The following is an 18,415-nucleotide window of genomic DNA, read 5'->3' on the forward strand; positions in this document are numbered from 1 at the left end:
TGGGCCCCTCTCCCCCGACAAGTTTTCTCAAGCGAATGGGTGAATGGGGATGCCCTTTTTCTCATGGGGACCTCAACATTTGTGCTTTTGGCACAATTTTGGCACTTCGTTGGATGAAGTGGGTTTTAGCCCACAAAAGCTTATGCCCAAATAAATGTGTTAGTTTCTAAGGGGCCACAAGGACTCCTCGGTTTTTTGGCTGATACAGACTCACACAGCGACCCCTCTGAAATTTGTGCTTTTGTTTTTTTTAAAACCAACAGTACGAAAACAAGAAATTATTAAAGTAACAGAGCAACTGATCGAAGCAATAAGCAACGGAGACTTTGAGTCCTACACGTGAGTGTATCTGGGGTGGGTTCTGACTGTACAATGGGGAGAGGGGGAGTTTGGCTCAGCGAGCTAAGTGCGGTTCAGTTAGCCGCAACACTGCCAAGTGCTCTCAGCTGTGAGAAAGGAGTTGGTTGGTTTGTGTGGCCATTCGGTGGGAAATGTCAGAATGCTAAGATGGTGAGACCCAGAAAAGGTAAGTAACTATTTCAAGACTCCAGAGGTCTGATCTCCAGAGGAGATCTGATTTCCCAGTCCCATACTCAAACCAAACCACTGTACCATGCCGCTCTCCCCTCACTATAATGGATGGGTGCATCTTATGGATTGCTAAAGGATGAATAATTGTAATTGTGATTTATAATGGAGGGAGGAATGTTATTTCCATACATTATTACTCAGAATTGCCTTGTGGTACTTTGAAACATAGCAAGTTTCTACTCGCTGAGTAAGTACTACTCAAAGACATTCCCTCCTACAAGCTCCTGCGTCCAAAGCCTATTTAAGAGGCACTGCCGAGCTCACACAGATTTCAGTTCCTGCCTCAGAGACCAAGAGCAGGGGTTTACTGGTATGGAGCAGGGTTAGGTTTTTATTTGGGTTTTATTTTGTCTCAGAAAAGAGGTCACAAGCCTATTCTAGCTCTGCAAAAGCTTAGGTAGTGTATCACAAAGATCCAATTCCACATGGTGAGGGAGGTACCGTAATTCTCTCCCTGAATTCTTGGGATTAGCTCAGAGCACACGATTTTTCAGCTAAGTCCTTCTATCCCTCATTAAGGGGGATGTGCAAAAGCCAGCTTGGGTCCAGACGGAGGGGCCAGCTAGCAGCTTCAGTACAAGTGCTTTGGGTGTTGCAAAACCTTGTTGTTCTGCATATTCATAATGCAGATCTGGCGCCCTTTATCTGAACCCTTTGCAGCTCAGGGGGGATTTGGGTAAATGGATCTGACTTGGGCCCATCTGCATGATGAAACTTCCCACTGCTTGGTTTTGGTGCCAGCCACAAGCTATCTCCCAGGTAACATTTTATGTCCATTTCACAGGGATGAATTGTGACTGGCATATTGCCCTGCTGCTTTTCTGTACAGTTGTGCCAGGGACTCTGAAGCTAACACTATGAGAAACAGGCTCATGTCTCCCTAAAGTTCTTGATGCTTTATTCCAGCAGCTCCTGCTATTAACTCTCATCCTGGAAATGTGAGGATAATCCAGAGGAGTATTTGGGGATCTTTAACTATGTCTTTTAAAAGGTTGCTAGGTGGTGCATGCATCTGGGTAGCTCTGGTGCCATGCAGATGAAACAGTGGGGTACATTGTTCCTGCTATCAGAGAACTGTCATTCTCAGCAGGAGCAGATCTTAGGTGAAGTGAGAGAGAGCTGGGACAGAGAGAGGGGATGCTGTGCTCTATATTCCAGAAGAGACCCACAGAGCTGGGATGAATTTATTGTTATGTAGCAACATTCCCGGAAACCTTCCAGTTTGAAACAATGAGATAATCTCCCCCCTCTCTCTGTGCTTTGGCTTCCTCAGGAAGATGTGTGATCCTGGAATGACTGCTTTTGAGCCCGAGGCCTTGGGGAACCTGGTGGAAGGACTGGAGTTCCATCGATTCTACTTTGAAAACTGTAAGCAGCTCCTTTCCCCCCAATAGGCTGTTGACCTCTCGTGTTGATATGCTTTTATGTCGCTTGGAAGAGCAGGGCGGCGGGGCTGGGGCATCTCTGGATCTCCTCGGATGGGATGTTCTCACTGCTGTCTCCTGGCCATCCCAAAAGATCTAGGCGGGAAGCAAATCAAATCTGTTAAATAATTCAAAATGGGGAGCGGCTGGCTCATGGAGTGGTGTTTTGGTTAGTTGTTGGTTCATAAATTTTTTATAAAGCGCCTTTTATAGAGCGCCTTTTATAGAGCGCCTTTTATAGGGGCCTTTACTGGCCCCTTCCCAGTCTGAGCTGTGTTGATGCAGAAATGATCCAATGCTCCATGGCACTGGCAGGAAGTTTGCTTGCTAAGTATCTCCCCTTTCTATATGGCTACAGCCTGTGGTGGTTAGTCAAGCAGAGAGGAGATTCCCCACTCACACGGGACCCCTGCCTCTGTGTAATTCCACCTGCCTTCCCCCATGTCCAGTGTGGTCCAGAAACAGCAAGCCGGTGCACACTACCATCCTGAACCCGCACATCCACCTGATGGGAGACGAGTCGGCCTGCATTGCCTATATCCGCATCACACAGTACATTGATGCAGGCGGCATCCCACGCACTGCCCAGTCTGAGGAGACCCGCATCTGGCACCGCCGGGATGGCAAATGGCAAATTGTTCACTTCCACAGATCTGGAGCACCTTCCGTTCTACCACAGTAAGCCAATGAGAAACTATGGCTAGCCCTTTCCACCGGCCCCATTGACTCCTGTTCGCCAGGCATGGAGACTAGAATGGGAGAGGAGAGTAGGGGTGAAGGGATAAAGGGCCCACTAAGGGAGCTGAATGGACCAAGAGTCATTCCGGGTCCTTGTCTCTTAACAGTGGCTGACGCCTGATGCTTTAGAGAAGCTTAATAGGCTTCACAGAATGCAACTATCTGTGCAGAGCTCCACCTTGGGGAGGGAAGTTCACTTTTGTCCTGGCCCCAGCTGGGGCTAGCTCATGCCTTGAAGCTCTAGGACTGACACCAGTGTAATTTTATCCTAGATAGCGTCAGGGCTAATTCAAGCAAATTTGCCCCCCACCTCCGCGCGGAGCCATTCAGTTGGGTTCCCCAGCCAGGTCCAAGGCACAGTGTGTGATCTGCCCCAAACTCTTGTGCGAGGCCAGATGGAGAGGGGTGGGAAGAGGAATAGGTCCAGAACGCCGTGTGTGCCCATGGAGGGAGTTAGGGGAAAACCTAGCAGTCCTCCTCGTTGATCAAGAGAGGTGTGGAGAACCTGCCCTGCCCTGGGCGGAGCTGTGATGGGGGTGGGGAGGAGACTTCCTGACTACCCAGGGGACTCTGGTTCTGAGCACAGAGCTCTGGCAACACCACATAGCTCACACTCCATCCCCCGCCGCACTGCAGCGTGACCCAGGGTCTCCCTGTGACTACAGGTTTGGAAGTGTTATCTGATCCGGCCCTGCATATTTGTTAAATGCCTCATGCTTTTTTCCCCCTCCAGCCTGCTAAGCTCTTTTTCCACATCCAGCTTGTGGCTTCTGCCTGCTAGATCCATTCTGCATTGGAGCGGGGGCATCTGGGGGGAGGGAGGGAAGAGGCAGGAAAATCCAGCTTGGAAGTGGGATGAAATTCTGTCTGGATTCTGTGCAAGACCCAGTCACGAGCCTTAGGGCCTGATCCTGATGGTGCCTGGCCCCTGCAAACTCCCACTGCAGTCAAGTGTCTCATGTCCTCTCTCTGCTGTCCCCTCCTGATCATGTGCATGGGCTAGATTCTCAGTTAGCAAAACCGAAGTCAATGTGGCCCAGTGTACGGCTGCAGGAAAAATCAAACACAGGTTAGGTGACTGATCTGCGGGGGGTTGCTGGTTAGCTCCTGCGGAAGGGGAGGGCACAGGCAGACACAAGAGACGTGCCCAAGAGGCCCTTCAGAAGGACAAAGTGAATGAAAAGTCTCCCCCCCAACCCCGACTTGTGTTTTCCAGCTGAAACGTTGGCCGCTCGGGCCAGGTTTGTCACTGCCTCACTGCAAAGGGAATACCCACCCCCATCCTTCACCTATAGAACTTGGCTGCTGGGTCTACTGCTTGGCTCTTGCTGGAATTCCTCCTGCCCACCTGGCTCCTCACCAAAAACAAACAAAGGACAACAAGGCCCGAACGAGCTTCGAATTGACTTCTCTCTCTCTCTCTCTCCCCCCATACTGTCACCTTTGGGCACAGCAAGCGCTGTCAGGGGCCCGTGCGCAGCTCCCACTGCTTCTGCATGAAACCGTCTGCGGTAAGACAAAAACAAGTGACCAACACACAGAACGTGTCTGAGGCGAAGACCTCCACCCGCTGCCTCACCAGAACTCTCAGATCCCCACGCATCCTCCCTCACAGCTCAGTACATTTCTCATAGGACGGGGTAGGACTCCTACTCCACCTCCATCCTCACCTCTGCCTGGGAGTCTCTGGGGACCAAGGCAAAAGGGTGGAGCATGAGAGGAGTGTCAAGCTACTTTGGGCTGACCAAGGTCTGTGGCCACGTCCTCTCAGCACCAATGGGTTTTGCCTTATTGGTGTCTAGGTACCCGATCTGATGCCCTTGACCTTGGCATGTTCCCCACACCACTCCCCCTCAGGGCTCCTGCCCTCCCAGTTCTTTGCAGCAACAGCTGAAGGACATCTGCTTAAACTCTTTCAATATCCTACTCACTTGCTACTCTAGGGCGAGTAGGGTTTTATTGTGATGGGTGAGTAAAATATATCCTTTGTTTCTCTTTCTAGAAACGGCTGGGCAGGCAATTAGCGTGCGAACTCACTGGACTGGGCAGGATCGTATGCATGGCCCAGTGAGTTCTCACGCTAATTTTGACCATGCTGGTCAAATGTGAACATTTTCCTTTCTTTCTCCCTTCTCCCTTTGGAGCGGGGCTTAGAGATGCTGGGAAAAGAGAGTGAGAGATTAAGAAAACAATTTCAAGTGCTTTATCGGCACAATAAGGTATCCAAGTGCAACTAAAGTTGAGAGAGCAGCCCTCTGTGCAGAGGGCAGTCATAGCCAGGGTTAGAGGTTGGGTGTGGTAGCTGGCTCTTCTTCCGCAAGCATTATTTATCCATTCCTGACTCAGTGATAGGAACTGTTTCACTCTTAGGCAATCTGCCATCATCCAACACCTTGCAGGTGGTCTTCTTTACCCTCGGCCAATTTAAGAGATCAGCTCCAAACATCTAGTGTTGAATCTACCCCTTTGCCCCCCACATTCCTCTTCCAATCTGCCCTCCAAGACTCAATTTTCTCTTCATTTTTAAAGGCCACCCAAAACCAGGAACCAAAACCCTTCCCCATTAATCAGCTTCAGGAAATTCACAGAATTGACGACACTGGTGCTTAAGGAAATAGAGCCGGCTGTTCATTTGAGAGAGAAAAATAAACCGACCACAGGATACCTTCCAGCAAAGATGGCGAATGTAAACTTTAGTAATAAAACTTTGAGGAATCTGATTATGCTTCGAAGAAACAAACAAGCCTTTAGCTATCTCTTCTACTTTGAGTGCATGCCTTTTTATAGGAAAAAGAAACCTTCCGTGTATTTCGTAAATTGATTTTGAGTATTTGCTGAAATGGATCTTTATGTAATAACTAGAAATATTGAACGTTTTTGGGGGGGTGGGGAATTTTTTGGGAGTTGTTGGATTTTGGGGAGGTTGTTTTTGTTTTGTTTACGTGTGGGAGTGGCTTGGCAACAAAGCGATGGTCATAGTGAAGGTGGCCCCAAGAAGGCAGGGTGGGGAAAGTTCCGTAGCTGGTTTTCCTGTGAACCACGCTAGGCCCCTTAAGATACATGGGACACATGGTCGTTTCTATTTGCAATGGAAATGTTTGAATGTCAGAAGTGCCCATTTGAATGGAGACAACTGGACAGTGAGGCATCCCTGGACTGAAGTTGCAGGTTCTGCAGGGAGAGTGGTCATCTCCAAGGGACATCGGAGCCAGCTGGCAGGAATACAGCAGGCATGGGTCATTTCTGAGCCTGTGCATTTTCTTGAACGATAAACAACCATCCAGTGGTTCTTCCGGTGCCACCGTTATGTCAGTCTCATGACATCAGGAGGGACTGGCAAGACGTCTATTTTTGGTAGAGGTATGAGAGGTGTGATCTGGTTATTTTTTGGTAATCCTTCCATTTCCTGTTCTCTTTTTTCAAACTGCAACTTCTTTACTCTTTGATGTGAGGTTACTGCAGTGCACTTGCGTTGCCGGGGACTTTCTAACTGCACTTTCTTCATTTGCATGACGTTTAACTTTATAGACGGTGCGTGTATTTAGAAACAAACAAACAAAAATGCTTGTTTTGGACAAAAAAACCAGTGTATTCTCAATGTAAATTCTAAATGGTGTATTTTGCCTTTTCCGTGGTTTCAAGTGCTTAGCTCACCATCAAAGCAGGACGACTGCCTGCTGAAACACAGCCATGTTTGCAAAGTGTGAAAATATTTTCTCGTTGGACCTGAGGGGAAGAAATCCAAGCAGCCGGGGCATTTAACAAGCTTCAGGAGGCATGTTCTATGAGATTCCACTGACCCCATTGTGAGCTTATTGTGCGGAATGGGCGTTGAATGTGCCTTTTTTAGGGACATATCAGCCAGATTCTCTGCTGATGGAAATCAGTGTCTCTCCATGAAACTCAATGGACCTATACTGATTTACAAGGGAGTGACACTGACTTACGCCAGCTGAGAATCTGGCCCAGAATCTTCTCTTAAACAGGCACTCTCATGCTGTGGAGAGGATCAGCCTTTTAGGGTTGCTTTTTCACAACGTTTTTTTCTTCCTGTGTTTGCTTAGTGCCAAAGCTATTTGTGTCTAAATGAGGGCGTTGGCTCTTTCACAGCTTACTATGCTCCTCTAGAACCTACTGTGAAGCCAACTCTGATGAGGTGTCTCATCCACCTATTAATCACCATGCCATCTGGGCATCGGCAGTATTTTGGATGTTGTGAACATTCCCGGGGCGCGACCCAAATTGTGATTTAATTGCAGGAGCAGCCGTGAAGGCTGCGGCTGTCCTATCAAGTTCCATCGTCGTAATCTGCCCCCAGTGGGAATCCACCAGCGGGGGCTGTAGTTTGAGTCCAGCCTGCACATATAGCTTCTACCTTTGCGACTGATGGTGGACCTGCACCCATGGTGAGTTCTGACTGTAAAGGGCGGCTGGACTGGACAGACAGGGAGGTAGGGTGACCAGACTTCCTGATATTAGGGGCTTTGTCTTATATACGCAACTATACCCATCCCCTCTCCTACAAAAAGTGTCCCGATTTTTCATATTTGCTCTCTGGTCATCCTTGGGGGAGGGGGTGCCGGAGGCTGGGCTTAGAACACAAATACCTTTGAGAACGTGGAGAGGAGCTCAGAAGAACGTTGACCTTTGTGCAGAAATGTTCTCCTTTCACTAGATGAGAGCCTCCTTTGAAGGGAGGAAGCTGATTGGGTGCCATGGTCACACTCCCCTCTGCTGCTAGGGCTGAACAGCCACACCCACCTAGGCCCCACCCATTTCTGCACCCAGTTTGGCTTTGCTTCCAGCATGGTTATGGCCTGACTTCTTAGAAGTGCATGGTCCCTACTCAGACTGTTTCCCCATGGACCTCTTTCTCAGGGGAAGGCTCATCCTCAGTCCTGGGCTGGATGGATGCCATACAACACCCACGGGACTTTAGTAATAATAATGAGCCACCTGAGCATTTCCAAGTGAAGCTGTTTCCCTGCAGAGGCTGGGGCTTTGGCTCTTTTTCGTCTCCTTGGAAAGGAGAATCCTGACAAGGAAGGGGCGCTCCAGCCTTTCACTTCCTGTCCACCACGTCTGCTTTTAGCACGCGCACTTTAGGGCCCTGCTAGCACAAATGGATTGGTTTTGTGCCCCGGTCTCCATCCCCAGCTCGGCCCGGACACCTAGAATAGGTCTCCGCACTGGTCTTTGTCTGAGTAAGCATTGGCACAGTACTAAGCTGCTGCCTTCCTTTAGCAGCCATATCAAAATTGCTTTATCCCTGGTCAGGTCGTGGATTCCTGGGTCTTCCCCAAACTCTCCAATTCCTCCGAGACAAAGCACCCTCCGTCACAGCAGACTGGCTCTTCTTTGGCTTCCAGAACAAAGGGCACCGTCTCTTCCCCGGTAGCCCAGGCCTTGGGGCCAAGCCACACTCCATTATCCTCCTACTTCCCCTGTCTGTCACAGGAGACCACAAGCAACAGCTGTGGTGACAGCATTTGCTGCTCTGGTTTCTCCTTTTTAGGCTGGAGCAGGTGGTGGCGGCAATTCCCTTCTGAGTCTCGGGAAGCTGCCAGCCTGTCTGTGGTAGCATCTCTTATGTCCTTACTGTTGCTGTTTCCCTCAGCCTGGAAAGAGACAGGCAACTTTAGCCCCCTCCTAGCCCCATTGCCGCACTGTCTGTGGATAGCTATGCTCTGAGGGGTGGAAAACACCTGTTCCCCTGAGACCTGTCCTGCAGGCTGTAACACGACACCATCCCATCGATTTTGGTTACAAGAGCAATGCAGTGATGGTATCACGTCACAGTCCACCATAAACCGGCCTGTCCATAAGCAGCGCTAATGTTATCACGTCTTCTGATGTCTTTGGAGCTTGCATCTTGCCACATCACTGAAAGAAAATGGCCTGCATTAAACCCCTGTGAGCCTCATGCATGAAGGTTCTGTGGTCTATGGGGACCTACATGGTTAAAAAGTCGCCTCCCTGGTAATTTACCCTGTAGGTTGTTGGGAGGACATTTCAGGCTCTCTTTTCTACAGCAGAAGACAATCACTCTGCCCAGTATGATGCGCAAAGAACCAGTTCCTGACCCCAAACCCACCATGGCACCACCTAGTGTAGTTTCACTAGGGCGCTGGACAGGTCAGCAAGCAGCAGGCATAGGGTGGCGGCCCATCCTGGTGTTTCCAGGATGGCTCTGCAGTGGTGCTGTGGAAGTCCAGCTGGTGCAAATTCTCTTTGATCAGGTGTTGAAGATAGAGGTAACGCTATATCTAATGTTTGCAGTGGGGCACCATGACCACAGTGCCTGTGGAGGATGGTGACGTGTCTTTAAGACAATCCTGATGTAGTCATGTGCCCCAGGAGTAGCTTTCCCCTGAGAACAGCAGAGATGCAGAAGATCACGCAATTAGCTCCTGCAGACATTCCAGGAGCATATTTAACCCTTGTTTCTAGCCCAGGGAAATACACCTGTTGGTGTTCATGGCCGTGTTGGGGGCATATTTCCTTGGGCACGCTCAGCTGGGTTTTCAGGAACTTCTTTGTTTGGAGGTATATGCCTACATTCCAGTAGCTTTGGGCCCACCCCCAGATTGCCTGGCTGGGGATCAGTGGGAGGAGATTTGCCAGGATCCCCAGAAGGTAAGCACTCTTGGTGTGAGCCCCAATTAACCCTTCACAGACACAACAGCAGTGGTGAAATGCAAAGAATAAGTGGTTGCATCTTTACAAACTGTTCCTAGAGGGTTAACAAATGACCGCAGACAGCACAAGCATCACAGACACGAGCAACAGATGCCATAGAAGGTTGTAGGCACTTCCTCAGAAGAGGTTATAGATGCTTAAAAGCTACCTGTTGGATTCTACAATTGATGAACCATGTATTAAAACATCTTTTAACACTTTATAGTCTATTGATACAGGGAACCTTAATATAAAGTGTAACAACACCTTCCTGGCCATGGATGGAGCCTGGAAAGAAGGGCCTGCTGTCTGTCCCCATTCCCATTCAGTGCCGTAGGGGACCCAGGTGGTCACAGCCCTTCCCTGTAGACCCACCTGGCTCCCCTCCCTCGGCTGAGCTTCCTTCCTTCTCCTCAATTCTCGCACGGCTGTGAACCATCCACCCTTTTTGTAACCGTGACACCGGTGAGGGAGGGTGGGGTTCCGGGGAAGCGGGGTGTTGTTTATTGACTTGTTTCTTTTGGATTGTTGTTACTTTTTTCTAACTGTTGCACAATTTTAGGGCTTTTGAAACATTTTTGGAACAAGCAGGGAAAATGTTAACAGTGGTTTAAAAACTATAATGAGATATAGATATATATAGATATATATAGATATATACATACAGGAAATCTCTATGGAAGTATTTATTTCACACGACTGCAAAAACAAAATAATAAAAAAAAAGGGGGGAGCTTTTTAATGTAACAAATGAAAACCCCAGTGAGAGGCTGCGGTGTGTCCTCTCCTGATTGTAACTCAGTGTGGTTGGACTCTAAGACTTGTGGTATCTTTTGTAAGTGAATCCGATCTGTAAAGCGGCGTTTCCGTGTTGGATTCTTTGTTACAGTTTTTTTGAACCTGTGGCTGTGAACAGAATGATCACTGCTCAAATTTTATGCTATATTTTTGGGGGACTTGGGGTGCGGGGGGGAGGGGGAATTGTCAGTTTTATTCTTGGTGTTTCAAGTGCAATAAATAGCTACAAACTTCTGAGCATGGAAAGTGATGATTTCTCCTGCAGTGACTCAGACGATCTGCCACTTCATCTGTCTGTTTCATGGAGTCCAAAGCGTTGAGACTGGGATTGAGGTTAGAGGGGAGAGAGAAGGGATCTTTATTATTTTTTATTTGTATTACCAGACCCGCTAGGCGTCTCACTCATGGACAAAGTCCCCATTACGCTTTTCCCTAAAATATTTAATTAGCTTTAGGAAAACCAAATAAATATGCACATAGACATGTCCAAATCACGGTCATTTATTTATTGCTAGCTAGCAAGTCTGTTGTGAAAAGTGATACTTGTATGTTTGTTAATATCACTTTTCACAACAGACTTACTCAGCCCTGGCAAGCCTGGGAACAAATTAAGGGCTGAATGGAGGGTCGGGGGAGGCAGTGGAGGTCAGGGGAGAAGGCGGTGGGCGGCTGGGGGAGGCAGCAGGGGGCTGGAGCCTGAAGCCCCATGGCCGGAGGACAGGGCCCAAAGCCGTGTGGCTGGAGCCTGGGGCCTGCCGCCACGGAGCCGGAGCCCAGAGCCCCACGGCCAGAGCCTCCTGCCCCACCACCCCAGCGCTGAAGTCCAAAGCCTGAGCCCCAGCACCTCTGGGAAGGTGGGGAACTTACCCACTGCCTGCTCCTATGGTCTTGTGCCCCAGCGGACTCCAGCTGGGGGCAGGGCCTAACCCCTGCTCGTGGCCACAGCAACCCCCACCAAGGTGGTGCATCCAGCAGAAACAGGGAGAAGGAGGGTGCGCTACTTTCCCTGGTGGCTGCATGCAGCCACAGTGGCCGTGTTTGAGAAATGCTGCGCTAGGTGCTGTACAAGCAGAGAACAAAAAGGAAGTTGATGGCCCACAGCCTAAGTGTGACTCGCTCTCCTTTTGTTTATTTCTTCTTTGGGATGGTAACTGAAAGAGAGGGAGATTTATTTATGGGAGATTGACTTTATTCCCCTCCCTTTAAACACCACTGGCTGTGACGATTTCCTCCTAAAATAAAATTGTTCCAAAGAGTTTTTCTTTTCCCTGGTGATACTGACAAAGCTATTGAGTCTTTTTCAGTGGGGCCCCGATTCAGCCAAGCATTTAAGCAAATGCTCACTTTTAAGGTAAAGTTATGTATGTGCTTAAGTGCTTTGCTGACTCCGGGCTCTGGTCCGTTTTCCCCCTGTTAAGTGCCTCCATCTCAGGGTTTGTACTTTGCCCTTCCCTGTAATGCAGAGAGAAATACTGAACCTGACTATCTGCAAAGTAAACCAGAATAGAGAATCCTTCCTGTTCTCCCCCCCACACACACACACTAATTTCTTTCAGCAATAGTCTCCTTAGGTGCTAGTCATAACTAACAGGGACAACGTTTTCAGAGTGAAATGCAACGCTCATGCTGATGGTGTCCCTTTAAGTCAACTCTGTCTTAAGCTACCATCCATTAAGCCAAGAAAAACCAGTCACCTAGCACAGCTGGTCTTCATGGGTAGGGTGCATTGATAAATCTGGGGGCTACTTTAAAATCATCCCTTTAGACCAGGAGTTGCCTAGAGGAGGTGGGATGGCTAAGGCAGGTTTCACTGTATTTTCCAGCGAGCTCCTGATCTGATAAGCAGGCATCACAAAGTAGGGCTTTAAAGATAAAAACTGGTGGCAAGTTGTGTCCCTCAAAGAGACCCCGTCAAACATCTTCAGCCTTCCAAGAGGTACAAGGACTATCTCTGGGCTGCAGGGCAGATGCGCACAAGCCTCCAGCCGATGTTGGACTCCATCTGATTGATTTCCCTTAGAGTGAGCAGCAAGGGACTTCCCAACTCTATGCCTGCTGGAGCTGCCCTGTCCTTAGTACAGCCCCAGTGCCCACTACTGCTTCCTCTGTGAATGCCTATAGCTGGGGCTGCATCTTTCCTGCTGCCTCCACCCCTCTGGTGGAGCTGCACCTGCCCTTGCAGAAAACGTGGTGGGAGGGCGTGGTAGTTTTTATTGACACTTTCCCTAGGAGGAGTAGGTGGCTCAGGATTCCCAGAATGAGCTAGGGAGCCTCCCACATCTAGATCATTAGAGCCAATCTGCCCTGGATCGGTAGTGACAGAAAGTCATTATGAGCTGGCAGAACTTCAGTCCTTAGCAGCTTAGCCCACATGAGAGCTGGCAGCCTCAGCACAGACGAGGCCAGGGGATTTCTGTCTTCTACTCAAGATTTTAACAAGAATTTGAGCTCTGCTGGCCAGCTGGACCCCAGTGATGCACAGGGTGTTTTAGCTGCTGGGAGATTTGTATAAGTTCCTTGGCCTTTGACTGCCCTGCCAAAGGCAGCTGAACAAAGGCTGACTGGCAGGGTTCAGCCTATCATGTCTGCAATCCAACATGGGGAATGTGGAGTTTGCCCTGGGGGGCTCCTCTGTATGCACCACATGCTGCCCTTAGGCCAGGGTGAGAGCCAGGGCATAGGTGCGTAACTCAGAGAGGTCTAGATCTGCATCCATCTGGCAGAGCAGGGAGTAGGGTAGTGCTGCAGTGTGCTAGAATATAACATCACAGCCAGGAAAAGCTGCAGGAAGAGCATTTAAAATCCCTGTGCAGGAATGACTGCAGGTCCCCTGATCAGGAGATCTGAACTGGTGAGAGGGATACAAGACAGGACCAGACAGTGGCATTGGAACAATAGTGGGGGGTGCTGAGAGCCATTGAACCAAACTGTAAACCCTGCATATGATGGAAACCACTTCAAGCCAGGGGAGCTGCTGAAGCCCCAGCACCCCTAGGTCCAGCACCCCTGGGACCAGGAGGCCATGTGCAGTCAGGCTGGCAGTGACCCAGTGTCATCTTCCTTATATTATGGCTACTCACAGCCCACGCTTGCAATACCACAGTCTGTCTGCCAGGGGGCGGTGAAAGACCACTATCTGCACAGCTGCCTAGTTCACACAGGTAAAGTGTGTGAAGATGGAGAACGGAGGGAATGTTTCTCAATAGGGCTTTTGGGATAGGAGCTAATCAGGACAGGGCTGATACCTTTGGAAACCCCATGAATTGGGCTGACTCGCTCAGTAGCTCACTGAGACTTCCCTCCATCAGCTCCTCTGTCGAAAGTGAACTTATCTTCCATTGGACATAGACCTTCATCCGTGTGGTGCTCCACAGCGGGCAGCTGGAGCCGTCAGAAGCTCTGGTCTCCCACAGATGCATGGTTTGGATTTAAGTTTGCTTGGCCTCTTTATCCAGAGCGTGAGGATGCTTAGCCAAGAGGTTCTCGTTTCCTGTCTCATGGGGGAATGACAGCGTCAGCAGGGCTGGCTTTGCCAAGACACTCCGGACCAGCCTGTTTGCAACGGGGTGTTAAGGGCCCCTGCGGAGAAAAAAAGCTCCCACTCTGTGGTGCTTACAGTGCTGGCCCTGTACAGAGGCAGTCTGGGGAGAAGTTTTACCCCAGAATCCTGCCGTGCAGAGGTTACTGGCCAGGATCAGAAATAATTATTATAATAATTAATAATATCCAAAAGCATTTTATCAACTGCACGTGGCATCATTGAAATGCAGCCACCTCTGGAGTATAGCGTGACAGCTGACCAGCACAAGAATGGGTTGCAAATGGAGAGTGGGGATGAAAATTTGGTCCAGCTCAGGACACAGGGGCAAACCCCCTGTTCTTCAGGAAATTGCCAAGGGATTTTTAGTACCCGGAAAGAGCAGAAGACAGGCCTCACCTGAGAGACCCACACCCGGTTAACTGTCCAATCCCACTGTGCATGCCTCACAGGGACAGAGGCTGTGTCAGCCCTGCCAGGATTTAAGCCTGCGCTCCCACAGAGTCCAAGCCCCCTGTTGTAAATAAGAGCCTCCGACTCAGGGGAGCTGCAATCACCGTCCACTTAGCTTTTCAAATGCCATCAAGTCAAGTGTTTTCTTTTTCTTGCACTTCAATCAGGACAACACACTGGATCAGAACTTGCCAAGTGTCACAGAACTTGACAGGGCTTGTTCTGCACTCTGAAAACTAAATGTGAATAAGCCAGTCCCTGGGGACTCAGGATTTATGCTGGCTGCTAGAAATAAAGAGCAAAGCCCAGTGCAATGCTCTCCACCTGGTCTGTAATTCTGGCCTGCTGGGTGCTGATTTGCTTTCTGCCCTGCAACAATAACCAACTCAGCTTCTTTCATTATTGGCAAACTTGCAGGGTCATTGAAGTGTCTTATTACCCTGGATTGTTCCCAACCTCTGCTATTCCAGGGTCAGTTTTGCTCCCTCCAGTAATTCTGGCTGCATCTGTGCTCATGCCACGAAACGTGGTTGCAAACAGAAGTAGTCAGATGGCTAAGTAGCTCACTGATCTCCAGAGGCAAGCAGAGAGTTCGTTAGCATCACGCTGCTGTTTTCACCTGTGCACCACTGCAACTAAAAAAAGTCACAAGTTTAAAAATTGCACCTGCTGGAGCCCAAGCTCAGACCCAAATGTTCCAAATTCACAGCTGTGCGAAATGCAGAACTGAACTTCAGCAGCTTGTTCTCACCACCAACCAGTTTCCCCAGGTGAAATGGTCCCCAGCGCAAATTCAGCTAGAGGAGCTTCCCCAAAGACATCGTGGGCAAGCTTTTCAAAATGGACTCATGATTTTGGGTGCCCGACTTGAGACACTTTCTGTGTGCTCAGCACTTCCCGAAACTCAGATCCCTTTAAAGTGTACCACGTTTGACATCCACATGTTACTCGTTTTGGGCTCCTATCCTCCACTCTACCCAGCTGTCTGTACCTGCCAGAGCTTCTTCCCCTGCTCTGTCTCACTCATATCTGGTTCCTGATGGCTGCCTCCTTCTGTAACCAGAAGCCAAATAGAGACAAGGGAGTGCCTGTGTGTGAGACTTGGAGCTAGATGGTCCTTGGCGAGTTGCCCCACAGGGAATGGGACCTCCCTGCTGAAAGGTGTGCTGTGAGAGGCCTGTTTGTGGGGGAAGGTGCATGTTAGGCGGGAAGGGTGATCTTGTGCCTAAAGCAGAGGCCTGGGCATCAGGACACAGAGACCTGGGCTCTATTCCTGAGTGAACGAGGGGCAGAATGTTCGAAAGTGCGAGTAATTTTGGGTGCCTCTGGTTCTGGGTGCCCGACTGGCGACATCTGGGGCCTGATTTTCAGAGGTGCTGCAGTCAGGTGGGTTTGGGGGCTGAGATGTTCAAAGCTGTCTATGCGATTTGGACCCCCAGGTCTCGAATTGGGTGTCCAGCTCCCCATGTTAATGGCGTGTGGGTAGCCGTGTGTGGGTGTGAAATGATCTCAGAGTCACACCAATGCCTGGGTTTGAGCTATACATGACAGGAGGGTGTGAGCTGCGGGGCAGGCTGTCGGCATGTTGTATTTGCTTTCTCCCCTCCACCCCCAAGAGGAACAGTGATGTATATTTAATTGACATGTGAGGCTGGCTCTGGGTAAATGTTTTGTAGCCTCTTCCTTTGCAAGGAGGAAGTGTTTGCCCAATCCGGGACATCGCCACCCTATTCCCATGGGAATCAAACCTCACCAACTGTGGAAGTCAGCCAGCAGCAAGCCTTTTCCACCCCTGAGGAACCCCACCTGTCCCTAGCAGAGTGGGGGTAGGACAATGGGTGCAGCCCGTCTTGGGTGGGAATGAGCAGTGTGAGCCTGTCTCCGCTGGCAAGAGGCCACCTCCCCAGTGTGTGACTCATTGCGTGACCCACAGCCTGCCCTGCACCCCCCACCCCCCCCGAGCTCGCTGCACTGGTTCTACCAGCAAACACACCCCAGCTGGCCAGCGAATCGGTTCAACTCCCTGCTTGGTGCCCTAACCGCCAACTCCCCCGGCCAATCAGCCCTCGCCCCGTTACTTAGTTCCCTTGCTGTTAGCCAATCAGCTCTCGGTCTCTTTCTCCTCTACCCAATCCACTCCTGGGTGCCCTCGCCCTCGCCCAATGGCGGGGGGGCCGGGGCAATAAAGCTGCACGCTGACGCCTCGTTTTGGGTAAACAGTGTCAAGGTCAGAGCACGTCGTTGGCTGCAGCCGTAAATCTTTATTGCATCCCCCTTCCTAGGCCCTGCCAGAAACGGAACTTTCCATAACCCATCCCTTTATGGTGGGCCGCTAATGATTAACTCCGCTGGTGCTGGAGTGCCCCGGGCAGGGGGAAGGGAGATACGGTAAAGGAGGGGGTGGCTCATGCACAAAATATAGGCATCCGTCTCTCTTCCAGGGCACAAGCTGCATCAGGCAGGAGGGGGGATGCTCTGTCTTTGGGGAGACCACGCCCCACCATTCAGTGCCCCTTAGAGCGGAGTAGGTGAAATCTCTGCGCCGCTCCCCCTGCAACCTAAAACGCTAAGTAGGCCGTGGTCATCTGAGGGAGTTATTCCTCGGGCCCCTTCCCCTCCGCGTTCACAGCCCTCTTCCAGCACACCAGCCGGCGGGCTTGGCCCTGGTGCACCTCCCACCGGTGCCTGGAGCCTGTGATTTCAAGCGGATGCTGTCCTCCAGCCGGCCATGAGGCAGGGGTCACCCTGCAGGGAGCCCAGTCCACGTCCCAGGGAGGAGGCAGGCGCTGGCTGGGCAGCGACTATGCAGGAAGCAGCCATGGTGTGCATAGCGACAGCTCACCTAGAGCCGGGGGGCTCCTGACAAGAACACCGGGGTCTGCCTCAGCGCAGACAGGACAGTGCTAATGTCTGTAGTTCCCCCTGGGAGGCCCATCAATGCAGAAAGGAGATGATTGAATTTGTATTTCAATGTAATGCTATCTTATCCCCGCTTGTGTCCGTTGCCCCAGCATCCCGCAGCCCCAGACACAGAGCAGGACCCCGGTGCGCAGGGTGCTGTACAAACCCAGAACAAAACGACGGTCCCTGCCCCAAAGAGCCAACAGTCTAAGCCAGGGGTCGGCAACCTTTGAGAAGTGGCGTGCCAAGTCTTCATTAATGTAAGGTTTCATGTGCCAGTAATAAATTTTACATTTACAGGGGCCCCCAACAGAACCCTAGACTGGCAGCAGCCTGAGCGGGCCTGCGGCCAGGACCCCGGCTGGCAGGGGGCCGGATGGCTGGAACCCCAGACTGGCAGAGAGGTGAGCAGGGCTGGCGGCTGGTATCCCAGGCCGTTAGCAGGCTGAGCGAGGCCAATGGCCGGGACCCTGGCTGGCAAGGGGCTGGCGGACAGAACCCCAGACCGGCAGCGAGGTGAGCGTGGCCGGCGGCTGGTATCCCAGGCCGTTAGCAGGCTGAGCAGGGTTGATGGCCGGGACCCCGGCTGGCAAGGGGCTGGCGGCCGGAACCCCAGACCGTCAGCGGGCTGAGCTGGGTGGCAGACAGAACCCCAGACCGGCAGTGGCTCACCCGCCTCTGGTCTGGGGTCCCGGCCGCCGGCCCCACTCAGCCACTGCCGGCCAGGTGTTCCATTCACTCAGGCCAGCAGCGGGCTGAGTGGGGCCGGCAGCCGGGAGCCCACCTGGCAGCAGCGTGCCAGTAAAAATTGGCAGGTTGCCGACCCCTGGTCTAAGCAAATGTCCAGCTCTCTTTGGAAGAACAGCATCGCTAGTCTCACAGCGCCCTCTGTTACTGCATTGCCTTGGGCCTGAGCCCAGAATCCACGCATTGCTAGGCCAGGTTGCCAGCAACTGTGTCACACATGCAGCTGGCTAGGACGCATCCATTTCCTTTGCCCGAGATGCTGCAGATTTGCCATGTGCCATGAAGCAATCCGTGTGAACGCAGCCTGGTTCCCTAGCTGCCACAGGCAAAGGAAGGCCGGGGAGCAGGAGTGATCGCGGTATTGTTGGAGCAGAGCATAGACAGCGAGGATACCGGCTGTCTGAATGGAGAGGAAATGGGAGAAATACCAACCAGAGCCACACCGGAGCTAAAGCTATTTTAGTCTCCAGGGCTGGGAGCTGCATGCTGGGGACCTGATCCTGGGAGGGGCTGAACCCCCTCAAATCCCAGGCAACTCAGTGGCAAT

General features: G+C 51.1%; 1 protein-coding gene across 3 annotated transcripts in view; it reads left to right on the top strand.

The window, feature by feature from the left end:
- CAMK2A (calcium/calmodulin dependent protein kinase II alpha) overlaps positions 1-9,876 on the top strand; it is an 83,672-nt gene extending 73,796 nt beyond the window's left edge. For 2 of the 3 annotated variants that reach the window (XM_073355334.2, XM_073355335.2), the window contains 4 exons: positions 264-339; positions 1,865-1,959; positions 2,465-2,693; positions 3,970-9,876. In XM_073355334.2, coding sequence (XP_073211435.1) covers positions 264-339; positions 1,865-1,959; positions 2,465-2,693; positions 3,970-3,973 — 404 coding nt within the window. In that variant the 3' untranslated portion in view covers positions 3,974-9,876. Of the gene's footprint in view, positions 1-263; positions 340-1,864; positions 1,960-2,464; positions 2,698-3,969 lie in introns of those variants that run through there. The other variant, XM_073355336.2, reaches the window with a different exon arrangement.
- Positions 9,877-18,415: the final 8,539 nt, after the last annotated feature.

Source organism: Lepidochelys kempii, chromosome 8 (genome assembly GCF_965140285.1).
Source record: "Lepidochelys kempii isolate rLepKem1 chromosome 8, rLepKem1.hap1, whole genome shotgun sequence".
In the NCBI taxonomy this organism is placed as follows: domain Eukaryota; kingdom Metazoa; phylum Chordata; order Testudines; family Cheloniidae; genus Lepidochelys; species Lepidochelys kempii.